General features: G+C 38.8%; 2 protein-coding genes across 2 annotated transcripts; both read left to right on the top strand.

Annotated features, from left to right (window-relative positions):
- The first annotated feature begins 303 nt into the window (after positions 1–303).
- Positions 304–5,830, top strand: aup1 (AUP1 lipid droplet regulating VLDL assembly factor). Its single transcript, XM_077578921.1, has 12 exons — positions 304–644; positions 1,037–1,174; positions 1,412–1,562; positions 1,729–1,916; positions 1,990–2,062; positions 2,975–3,048; positions 3,242–3,308; positions 3,502–3,604; positions 3,675–3,812; positions 5,045–5,187; positions 5,286–5,374; positions 5,467–5,830. Exons 1-12 carry the CDS (start codon positions 604–606, stop codon positions 5,510–5,512), a joined length of 1,251 nt encoding a protein of 416 aa, XP_077435047.1. The 5' UTR covers positions 304–603; the 3' UTR covers positions 5,513–5,830.
- Positions 5,831–6,305: 475 nt separating this feature from the next.
- On the top strand, positions 6,306–10,198 carry fnta (farnesyltransferase, CAAX box, subunit alpha). Its single transcript, XM_077578955.1, has 9 exons — positions 6,306–6,499; positions 6,782–6,867; positions 7,111–7,225; positions 7,325–7,429; positions 7,558–7,684; positions 7,892–8,040; positions 8,224–8,286; positions 8,428–8,617; positions 8,914–10,198. Exons 1-9 carry the CDS (start codon positions 6,378–6,380, stop codon positions 9,061–9,063), a joined length of 1,107 nt encoding a protein of 368 aa, XP_077435081.1. The 5' UTR covers positions 6,306–6,377; the 3' UTR covers positions 9,064–10,198.
- The last annotated feature ends 2,244 nt before the right edge of the window (positions 10,199–12,442 follow it).

Genomic DNA, 12,442 nt, shown 5'->3' on the forward strand with positions numbered 1-12,442 from the left:
ATAACTCTTAACAAAGTTATTCTAGGTGTCAACATGCCAACTCATTAGCAATTAGATATTTTTTCCTAAACAAACTACCACATAGTGTCCTCTAGTCCCAATAAGTAGGTATGGAACACAAACAGCCCGAATGATTTACTTTAGACGTTATCAAATAAATCAAGTTTAATTATAATTATTTAATAATGCTGATTAATGTCAATAGATTACTACCTTTAGTCATTGTCATTACTAGTCATTAAAATTTGTCTAAAATTCAGTTAACGGTTTTTTTTCTTCCTGGATAATGCTTTTATTTTGGAAAATTTAGCCCGGAAGTGATCCGGTTCAGGTTATTGGTGTGAATATTCCCTAGCATTGCTAACAGAACCGAATTTTCAGCTGACTCGTAAACTTGCACTCGGGGTTTTATAAAAAGGTTTCGGTCCGAATTTCGTCACACCCTCACGTAATCAATAACTTTCGCAGAGGTTTACTTCCTGCGTGCCCTAGAATGACACGTTTGCTGCTCTAAACGTGATGACCGATTTATTTTTAGGGAGAGGGATCTGGTTGTTGTTTTTATAGCAGTGTCCTCTTGAGTTAACATTTAACTCGACAGACATGGAAACTCCGGTTATTGAAGACATGATCGACTTTAACCGGTAAGTCATTGAAATGTATCGATCATTTATGTAACGCTAGCTACCACATTACACCGCAAATATTAAATATATATGGCCAGAGTATCGTTAATTACATTTGCGGCGATATCATCTTTGCTCAATAGACTCCAAATCTATTAGCGAGATCTCATGTCAAATGTGAGCTAATGCTTCGATACGAATGGGTTGTCCGGCTTGCTACAACACTTGTGAAACGTACACGTATTGCTACGTGTCGAAAGTAAAAGCTGGTAACTGGTTGAAGTGAAAGCTCACCGCCTACCGGAATTTCAAATACATCTAATTAACAGGAGCAGATTGATCCCGTTGGTGAACATTTGATGCCATTTCTCATGTTGTCTTCATTATTGCTCTCATTTATTTTTGCACAGGTTACCCAAAGACACGCTCGTCTTCCTGCTGTTGGTGATTTACTTTCCATTTGGCGTTTGTTTGATGTTATTACGGATTTTTATTGGTCTCCATGTATTCTTGGTCAGCTGTGCACTACCTGAAAGTTTTCTAAGAAGGTGGGTTTTGCATTCTCCGCGTTCTACTTTCTCGCATAGAAAACTTGATTGTTCTGAATGTTGGTACAGTGCTCATTAAAATTATTTTGTTTCTAATGCCAAAGGTTGCTGAGGTCATTAGCTGTTAATCGTCTGTAGCCGACCGAGCAGCTAATGACCCGGATTTTGCTGTTAAATCTCTATCGTTTGTTTTCCCAGCATTCACCTTTTTTTCCCCTCTTTTCTCCGTCCTAACAGATTCATTGTGCGGGTTATGTGCTCAGTCTTGGGAATGCACGTCAGGCAGCAAAATCTTCGATCCAGAGACAAAAATACCAAACTTTACATATGCAATCATGTGACAGAGTTCGATCACAACATAATCAACCTGCTGACCCCCTGCTGCACCGTGAGTCGGTCTTTCTTTGTTAGTTTGTACTCCAATATTTTTTTTTCCCCTGACGTTGCATTTACGATGTGTATTTTTCTTCGGAACTTCAATTTCCTGTTTGATTGTTGTCGTCAAATTTTTCCTATATTTATATACTGAGCATTCTGTGTCCTTTTCTTATTAGCCCCAGTTTGAGGGCTCCACAGGTTTTGTGTGTTGGGCCAGAGGCTTCATGGAGCTCCACTCTGCGCTGGGCAGGGGAGCGATAGGCGAGTCACTTCAGAGGTATTGCTCCACCGAAGGTGCCTCGCCATTGCTGCTTCTCCCTGAAGAGGACACCACAAATGGACGCGCCGGCCTGCTAAAGTTCAGGTCAGTGCAGCCCGCTTGAAGGCCCATCGTCTTCGGATTTGAACTCATCTCTATTTTTTTTTCTTCTTCTCAGTTCTTGGCCCTTTTCGCTGACAGACTCCATTCAACCTGTGGCCTTGAGGGTTGCAAGACCTATGATTTCTTTGGTAATATAATTTAATTTTTATTTTTTTTTTGACATTTATATTAAGTGTGCATAAATATTGTGTAATGTCACCTTCTTAAAATAATGGCCTCAGTCATTGTTTTTGTTTGTTTCAGTAAACATGAAAAACTGAAACAAATAAATATTGATTATATGATATATATTGATACTTTTATTTCAGAGGTAGAATTGAATGATCTGTTTAAATAACAAATTTCAGCTTAGGTGTCCACTGGCCTGCATCTTGAGAAGATGTTTGAAGCACAAAAACAAAACGGAAAACAAAAATGACATTGGCAAATATTTTTAACACATTCACTCGCAGCAATTTTCACTGAAGCAACCCCCTTTGCTCCCGGCTGGTTTACTGGATTTTGACTGATTTTGCAAGGCCCACAGAATATTGTGTTCTATTGCTATAAAAACATGGAACGTACCCAAAGAACGATTAGAGTCTCCTCTTTCATCAGGAAAAAAAGTATATTTCTATGTTTCCATTTTGCAGCTATTAGCATTAGAATATAGCCAATTTTCATCATTATTCACAAATCTGTTTAGAACAGTGGGGAAAGAGCTTTTTGCAACATGGCCATGGTTGATCTCTTATACTCTGCTGCCACCTGCTGACCATTTTTGTAATAACTACCATTGCTTCAAGCATTCTCTTCAGTTCAGAGGCTGCACCAAAGCCTTCTGTATGCTCTAGCATTAAAAACAACAACATATAAATACGTCTTTGGGAGCATGGTAATATTGAAAATAGAACGTATTTATATGTTTTTGGGAGCAAATGAATGAATAAGGTGACAATACAGACATTTTATTTGTATTGTTTGTTTGTAAGCTACTGCTTAACTATTCTGTAATTTAATAAAATAATAAATTGATTGATTTATTTATTTTTTGTCTTCAGAGCACGCCTGAGACCAGCTGGTTGACAGAGCTGTTATGGACATTTTTTTCTCCATTTACAGTGTATCATGTAAGGTACTAAATATCTTGTATCATAATCTCTTGCATCTTGGTTAAACCGTCAAAACACGTACAGTACGTATTTTTCTTTATGGTGAATTTTATAGCGCTCAGCTCATTCAGCTAAAACGACGACCACAATATATGATTTTTTTTTTTTTTCTCGGTGCGTCATTATTGTTTAAATGTCCCCCATTTCTGCCTTCAGTTGGTTGCCACCAGTTTCGCGAGAGGACGGCGAGTCCTCGCAGGAGTTTGCCAACAAAGTCCAGGAGGTAAAAATAAAGCCAGTTGAAAAGAAATGTGCTAACTCTGCATCGCCGCGTTTCCGCTGTGTTAGCATTGCCGCGTTTCCGCTGCGCTTTTTGGCTAGCTCCTGTGTTTGTAAGTGCAAGCAAGGGAATCGCTCGCTGGTCTGTGCTTGCGCGCCAACTCAACTGTAAACACTGTGGGATTTCCACCTTGCAGTTGCTGGCCTGCGAACTTGGCTTGGTCTCAACAAAGCTCACTAAGGCCGACAAAGCCGAGCACATCAAACGGAAACGACGCGCCCTCCCGCAGACGTCAACAAGTAAGCCAATTCATCAAACGGTTGCCGTTTTTGAGTTTGTGTTTTGATGGATGTATTTGTCGTCACTAAGGCATAAGACCTGGCTCTATTGGCCTGGGCTTCATGGTGCAAGGTTTGGGAACGGACGAACGTAGGGTAGCTCAAATGGCCCAGCAGGTGAAGGATGTTCTGCCTCACATCCCTCTGGATGTCATCACAAAGGACTTGGGTATGTATGACACAGTCAGCACGCTTTGACTTGCCGCGTCCTCCTTGTGCTGTCCTTTGCTAAATCGAATCTTGTTTCGGAAGTAATCGCATTGATCTGTTTCGGCGTTATATACTAAAATTGTGTTTTCATTAGGTGTGTCAAAATGAGTGTGTTCATTTAAAGTTCCTTTTTGCCCCTTACTCGGAAAGCCTGTGCTGGGGGGGAATTCCAGTCGCAACGCAGCAGACACGTCCACGTCAAAATTTAGCAGTAATGAATTTTAATTATAATGCATATACTTGTGGAGACTGGGGTCAAATTGTATTTTACCGTTTTAAAAATGTACAGGATTTCACAAGTTACTTCATGTTAAAGATTAGATAGCTCTTAATATGTAAAAGAAAAATGCACTGAGCTGTCACAGTTTTACAAATGCAATGATGCCATCTAGTGGCAAAAAATGATGTCAACACAAATCAATATCATACTTGATTTTTACAGTACAGTTCATCTTTTTAATTTTAACTTAGTTTTATGAATTATGAAATTACTTTATGACTAAAAGATGTAGCCACATTTCTATTAGTTTCAAAATAATGTTAAGAGTATAAAAGCTTCGCAAAAAATATTTTATTGTACATTTAGAACTGATATAAAATTTGCAATTAACTGTGAGTTAACTATTGAAGTCATGTGATTGATTGCGATTTAAAAAAAAATTATCGCAGAATTTCACAAGTTAATGTTAAAGATTAGATAGCTCTTAATATGAAAAGAAAAATGCGCTGAGCTGTCACCATTTTACAAATGCCATTATGCCATCTAGTGGCAAAAAATGACCAACACAAATCAATATCACACTAATTTTTTATAGTACATCTTTTTAATTTTAACTCAATTTTATGAATGATGAAATTACTGCATCAATAAAATTTGCGATTAATCGTGAGTTAACTATTGAAGTCATGCGATTAATTACGATTCCAAAAAATGTAATCGCCTGACACTCCTAGTTTTAAGTGTGTGGGAGGAATAAAGCTATAAAAGGTTTCTGTATATGACAGATTTTCACTTACCAAATTTGGGGCTGGAATGTATCCCGAGTTCACTTTAGTTCGAACCTTTCGGAAATGTGTCGCAATCAACAAAGTGAGCAGATGACAGTCGAGTTGGCCTGCGAAAATAAAAGGTCGGATATGATCTCTGTTCCTTCACGTAAATCTGAAAGTCGCCTTTTGGTTATCTTGCAGCAAAAACCAATTGTGTTAACGTCACAATAACAAACCTGCTGGAAAACAAGGAGGAGTCTTCAGCGGAAGATGTTGAGAAGTCGCCGTTTGGGGCTTCTTCGGGGAACAGCACTTACTCTTCCAATTCGGCTGAGACCTTAAAGGTTTTATCATTGACATTGGGGAATTTCAATAAAGTTTTTTTTTTCTTAAATCAATTTGTCTTTCATTGCAATGTAATTCCATGTTGTCTTCTCCACAGCCTGCTGCAACATCTTTTGGGAAATCACCATCTGACAGGCATTTGTCCCTTCAAGAGAGGAAAGAGGCGCTGTATAATTTTGCAAGAAGGTTTGATTTTCTTGTTCTCAGCAATATTGTGTCATAGTGATGATTACTTCTATATACACCCCTATTAAAGTTTTTTTTTGTGTCTTTTCCAGACGCTATATTGAAAAATATGGATTGAATCAAGGAGACGGTCACTAAACATTTTGGGTCATGTCAGCGTTCCCAACAGAAAGAATCATCCAATGTATCTGTCTAAGTTTGAAAGATGATTTTATATTCAATCAGCTGGTGGTGGTGTTGGAAAACAGACTTGATAAACAGGTCAAGGAGTGTTCTCGCCATATACAGTATAAGTTGGTGGAAAGGTGAATAATGCATGTGTTCAATTCTTCATTCTTGCTGATGCATAATTTTGATAACACTTTGTATTATGATCCACTGACTGACTGTGAATCATCTATTTATTTTTATAATGTCCAGAGTCGTCAATTACAAATAAAGTTCAGTTTGACCTTGCCTTTGGTGGAATTTATTTATTTCACAACACTTGCACCAACAACCGGATTATCCGGACGGGGTAGACTGCAGATCGTGTGAATTGAGGCACTGGCAATTGGTATTGATATATAAAGTTTTATTTTGTACTTTCCAACATTCTAGTAAATATACAACATGGTTAAAAACAAGTATAGTCTGTATTTTTGTCCTAAGTGAGTGTCATTTTAACTTGGAATCAGTGTCAATAGTTGTGGGTTGTTTTTTTACGTGGGGTGTTCACGTCCTGTACGTACAAACAAGTCAGGAATTACTTAATACTGTAACGGACATTTATTTTTTTACAGTACGACAACTGTATCGTCAGTGGGGTGTTAAATTATTGTACGTAAACATATCATTTAATATCGATAAATGACTATTCAACGTGTTACAGACTAACCGCGCGTTTTTCTAATCTACTGTACCAAGATGTCCCACTTAACCTAAATGCATCTTTCAGTCAAACCGGAAATTGCGTTGTTGCCTTCACGCAGCACTGTGTGCTTGACAAGCTAGCAAGTTAGCAATGTCGGGTATTGAGGATATTTCCAACGATTCTGCGACATTTACAGAAGATAACGAGTTTAATATAGAGGCGGGAGATCACGTCGACGATGACTTTGACATTCATCGATATATCTTTTACAGGTATTGTTCAGTTACACTTGTACTTACGTAGTTGTGTCTAACTAGCTAGCGCTCAACTAAATGGAACAGCCACTGTGTCTACCGGTACTTCTGTGTGAATGGAAAAACATTAAGGTTTTACGTACGATATTTACAATTTTGTATTCTTAACATGAAATCACCTAAAGAAGTTCCACTTTCAGCTGTCATAATTCGTGTCCAAATCTCATTTGAAAGCACATTGTATTATTGTTGTTATGAATATTTTACGTCAACTGGAAAGGTTCATGTTGTGTGTTTCAGAGACAGGAAAGAATGGGCCGACTTGGAGCCTGTTCCTCAAGATGATGGGCCGAACCCTGTTGTCAAAATTGCTTATTCCGAAAAGTGTAAGTTTGGTGCACATGAGTGTCAGTGGCTGACAGAGACATAAACTGTCTTGTTGAAATGCCATGTGCAATAAGGCACTAAGTTGCCACATTTCCTCGTCTATTTTTAAGTATAACATTCAAATACCTCAAAGACCACCTCCAAAATGCACTTTCTAAATTACTTTTATTTATTAATGTAAATGATAAACCATTTAAACCTATGCTCCTTTTTGTTTATTATTCTATTTGTTTTGTCAACAGTCTCTGATGTTTTTGACTATTTCCGTGCTCTGCTGAAGAATGACGAAAAGAGCGAACGGGCTTTTGCCTTGACTGCAGATGCCATTGAGCTGAATGCTGCAAATTACACCGTGTGGTGAGAGTTTTATATTTATAACACTTCCCTTTAAGGACATATTTGCAAGTTACTGTAAGCATGTGGATAACGGCGGTTGTGTTGTGTGGGAACACGCAGGCACTACAGGCGAGTGTTACTACAAGCCTTGTCAAAGGACCTGAGGGAAGAAATGAGCTACATCACAGCCATCATTGAAGATCAACCTAAAAACTACCAAGTCTGGTGAGTGCATGTAAACATAAAAAATACTTTGACGAACATAAGCAGGTTTGACGCCACTCCAAGTTACTTAATGTGGTATTTCTGATACGGTTTTGTTTTGAGTGAAAATATTTCACCGTGTCTTCCAGGCATCACAGACGTATAGTGGTTGAGTGGTTGAAGGATCCCTCAGAGGAGTTGGAGTTCATTGCAGACATCCTAAGCCAAGACGCAAAGAACTACCACGCCTGGCAGCACCGACAGTGGGTCATCCAGGTTGGTGGTGCAACTACTTTGCACAAGTGAATGAGGTTTTTAAATATTGGTCTTCATTTTAGATCATAAAAGCCTGGCATACGAAGGGGTGTGCAGACTTTTTATATCAACTGATTATTATCGTCTACATTTGGAAGAGTCCTGTTTCCAATCTAGTGAGCATACCAAAGTAGCAAAATGATCGCTCTCACCTTTTTTTTTTGTCAGGAGTACAAAATGTGGGACGATGAACTGGAATTTGTGGAGAATCTCTTGGATGAAGACGTGAGGAATAATTCCGCCTGGAACCAGAGACATTTTGTCATTTCGCACACGACAGGCTTCTCGGATCAAGCCGTACTTGAGAGAGAAATTGAGTAAGTGTGGCAGCTTCTTCTGATCACGTTTGCTCTCAACTGGAAGACCATGAAAATCAAAAGGCATAAATCTCGGATGGTAAACATGACTTTGTTAATGAGCTGATGTTTTTAAATGATTGCATATTCAATTCGTTACTACCTGTGATTTCATCTTCCTTTTTATTTGCATTTTCATGTAAGATACTGTCTGACCCAGATCAGAAAGGCCCCCCACAATGAAAGTGCTTGGAACTATTTGAAAGGGTAAGGCATTTTCCCAAAACAGCATTTAAAAAAATATATATATTTTTTTTTTTACATGACTGCGTGTGCCTTAAGGAAATGATGTTGGATTGTAGTATGTCATTAGAAATGGAAACATTAATAGTGAAACCTCCATGCCAGGATGCTTCCGGACCGAGGTTTGTCGTCTCAGCCCGGGCTGCTGGAGAAAGTTCTGGAGCTAAAGGAGACGCGTTGCTCCTCTTACCTCCTGGCGTTTCTCTTCGATTGTTACGAGGACGCTTTGGAGAACGGCGGTCAAAAAGGAAAATCGCAGGACGACCGAGTGGAAACTTTAAAAAGAGCTCTAGAGGTAAGTGATTAAAGTGTCTAGAATGACTTTGCAATTGCTGGATTTTGGTTGTCAACCTCGGAAACAGGGTCTAAAAATTGAATAAATAAATTGGACTTCTATTTGAAAACAGAAGGGGCCCCAAAATTGAACCCTGTGGAACACCATACAACAGAGTAGTACTTAGTAGTTTGTGTTGTTGCTGTATTCTTTGAGTTATTGTCAAAAACATAACTGTTGACCAACAAGAATTGTTAATGATTTAAAAATAAAAATAAAAAATCTGACACCTCTGTATTTGCTTTTTCTCTTCCAAGATCTGTCAACTTTTAGCCGAGGAAAAGGACAGCATCCGCAAGGAGTATTGGCTGTTTTTGGGACGTTCTTTAAAGAACAAATACGGATCGAGTGAGCCAGTCGACGCCGAGCTTTCGTCCCCGACGGCCGAGCAGCAGGAGATAAACTAAATGCGCAAGTCGTCCCATGCCACTCGCACTCATCTTATTCTGTTGTTACTGTACTTTACCGTTATATGTATTGCAGTTTTTTTTGTTTTTTTTTTTAAATGCCTGCTAAAGTTGGTCAAGGAGGGAAAATACGGAAGAAGATTAGGACGGTGAAGACAGAGGAAAAAAAGGTTGGCTGGATTCTCACTTTAATCACATAATTCTCACTTTAAAGTCAGAATTCTTTATTCTCAGAATTGTTACTTTAAAGTCAGAATTATGACTTTAATCTCAGAATTATGACTTTAATCTCAGAATTATGACTTTAAAGTGAGAATTCTCACTTTAATCACAGAATTCTAACTTAAAAGTCAGAATCCTGACTTTACTCTCTGAATTCTGAAAATAAAGTCAGAATTCTCACTTTTTAAGTCATAAAAGTCAGAATTCTCACTTTTTAAGTCATAATTTGAATTTTGTGAGCTGTCTTCACCGGCCCTAATCCTCTTCCGTAAAAAAGGAATGAGAAATATCAGATACAGCGCGGAAATGTGTCAAACCCTTCAAAGCCATGATAGAATTACAGTAAAAGACATTTCAGTTCTGTTCAAGTGACTTGTCACTGAAATCCTTCATTGTCTCACCCCTTTCCATTTTTGTTGAAGGTTCAGTAATAATAAAGTAAGGCTAGTTTGTTCTGCTCGGTCCTCTTAAATTGTGCTCCCGCGGCAAAAACAGCGGCCACAAACACACGCATTAGCACCCAGCAACATGCCTCACACGCTGGGAGGTCGTCAATCGATTCACGTGGCTTCATCCATTTGTTTGCCTCATTATAACACAAGCCCCCCCTTTTCAACCAAATACGGCACTTCTGCCTGCTAGCACTCCTGCTTCTTGGCGTTTTTGTACACATAGTCAGCATTCACATAGAATTACCAGATGGTGTGCTGACATGCCCAAAAAAAAATCATCTTGCCATCCAAACGAGAGATCTGCTGCTTACTTGAAAGTATTAGGTGTCAAATAAAGCAGCCAGAAATTAAAGCAGAGTGTGCTTACAGCGCTCCCCGGTGGTTGAACATGGAAGGGTTGCTGTATAATTGAAATACTGTAATGTACTGTAACAAATGATAAATAAAATAAATAACCCTCACACTGTAATGAATTGTGAAAATTGATCAGAAAAATCTGCTTTTCTATGATGTTTGAGATTTGCAGCCATGGTTTATATTTGGTTGCCATTATTTGACATCAATCCATCCTCTTAAAGGCGTAGCTGAACAATGGCGGCGACGGCACTGGATGGGGGAGAAACGCACTTTCGATATTAATCTCGTTTCTGCATCGTCTGCTTCCCCAGACCAGCCTGTCAATGCTTGACTTATAATTGGCTTCAATATTTCTCAGCGTAATTGAATGAAACGATAGTGATGTCAAGTGACCCGACACTGCTCAAGCCTGAAATCTTTTTGGGATTCGAGTCTCCTTGAAAGAGGGGGAGAAAAAAAAAAAGTCACTTCTATTTTACTTTTTTTGCCTTTTGACCTTCACGCTGAAAGTCAGGAAGTACATCGTCGACTCATCGTACAAGCTATTTTTATAATTAAGATTGTGATGTAATTACCGTTTCAATAATTAAATTATTACCTCAGTAGAAATTACGTTCTGCTCTGTTCAGACCAAAAGTAATCATTTAATGAGTCTAGACTTCTCTTGTTGTCATTAGACGGCCCGGCGGCGTTTCAACATTCAATGTTAGAAGTGATGCAACAACTAAAAAAATAAAATAAAAAATCTGCTTGTTGTTACCAAAAATCAAGCTAATGTTGCCCCGATGCTCAGAATGACCTTCAAAAGAAGATTCTCGAGCGGTCATCACGACACTCGTCACGGCCTGTTGCCGCCCTTGTGAACTGCGCCGGACAATCATCCGTCTTCTGACTGTGAACGGGCCTCATACTGACATACTGTACGAGACATACGCTAGGCTGTACTCATCCAATTTACCACACGATTGAATACAGGCATTTTTTACAAAATTCAAATGATCACTCGGACATGGAAAGTTGAGCGGGGCAGAAAAGTGGGCACTTTACATCCACGAGCAGCAAAAGCCTACACAATAAATTCTAATTTAATTCAAGATCATAATTCTGTGGAAAAGCGCTATATGAATGAAGTAGCTTACCATTTATTCATAGCCTTACAAATTAAGGCTATGAATGAAACCTTCGAAATAGGGCTGCGCAATAATCGAAATCCAATTACAAATATTACACTCCACAATTACAAAATTGGCATAATCGTAAACAAAAATAAAATACTATAGAGTTATTTAAGTTTATATATTTACACCTTTTTTATTTTAAAATGACAAATTTAATACATCTTGTTTGCTCCAAAAGGAACTTACATCATGATAGCGTTTCAAATAACGTTGTCCTAACATTTTTAAATGTTTAAACATTTTCTTGTTTTGTGTCAAAAAATAATCGTCTGAATTGGGATTAGTTGTTAGCAGCTAATTGAACAGCGCAATCTGAGAAAATACAGCGACGATTCATAAAAATACAACAACAACAAAAGTGGACTCACGGTTGATCCTTGAGGAACACCTCAGCTGAGCTAATAAATCTGACTTTCAGCCATTCAAAGAAACACAACTGGGGGGCAAAGCCAGGACATGCAGCAAAGCTCACGACTTTTCGATGCCTTTTTAGAAACTTCTGGAGACTCGAGGGCTCTAGAGCGTATCTGCGGCGTGACACAAATGTGGGCAGATCTTCATTTTCGTTTGCCAACTTGGCAGACGAGTCTCCGTCAAGATGGCTGGACCTGGCAGACTGACAATTTTCCGCCGACCAGGCCCTCGTAGACTCAAATGTTTGTCTACAAGCATTTAAAAAGTCAATTTTCTTTTAATACTGGGAAGTAATGTGATGAAATAGGATCCATTACCAGCCGCGCAATCTGTCTAGGGTGTCCCCAGCCTCTAACTGTGATAGGCTCCTGCTCTGTATTTATTTATTTTTTTTAAACTTTTCATCTATAACCTCCAGTGGCAAGCAAGCACAACCACTCTTTTTTTTTTTTTTACCGACTTAAGGCTGCATGATCATCATTTCATTCTCACAGCAATGCGATGACTCATGCACATTGATCTGGACCAAGTAGAACTCCTCCTGCCAATAATCGACCTCGTAATAACACGAGAATCCTCCTCACTTACATCTGTTCCACACAGGGACGCTTTTCTCCTACACACACAAATGGTTTTAATAAGGCCAACGATGGCTAATTTGGATGGGAAGGATTCGCGTGGGCCAAGTTTGGATTCGGGCTTTGCATTTCAGCACCACGGACAGCACTCTCAGAATCCATCCGACTAAGAACTTTG

Source organism: Vanacampus margaritifer, chromosome 10 (genome assembly GCF_051991255.1).
Source record: "Vanacampus margaritifer isolate UIUO_Vmar chromosome 10, RoL_Vmar_1.0, whole genome shotgun sequence".
NCBI classification, from domain to species: domain Eukaryota; kingdom Metazoa; phylum Chordata; class Actinopteri; order Syngnathiformes; family Syngnathidae; genus Vanacampus; species Vanacampus margaritifer.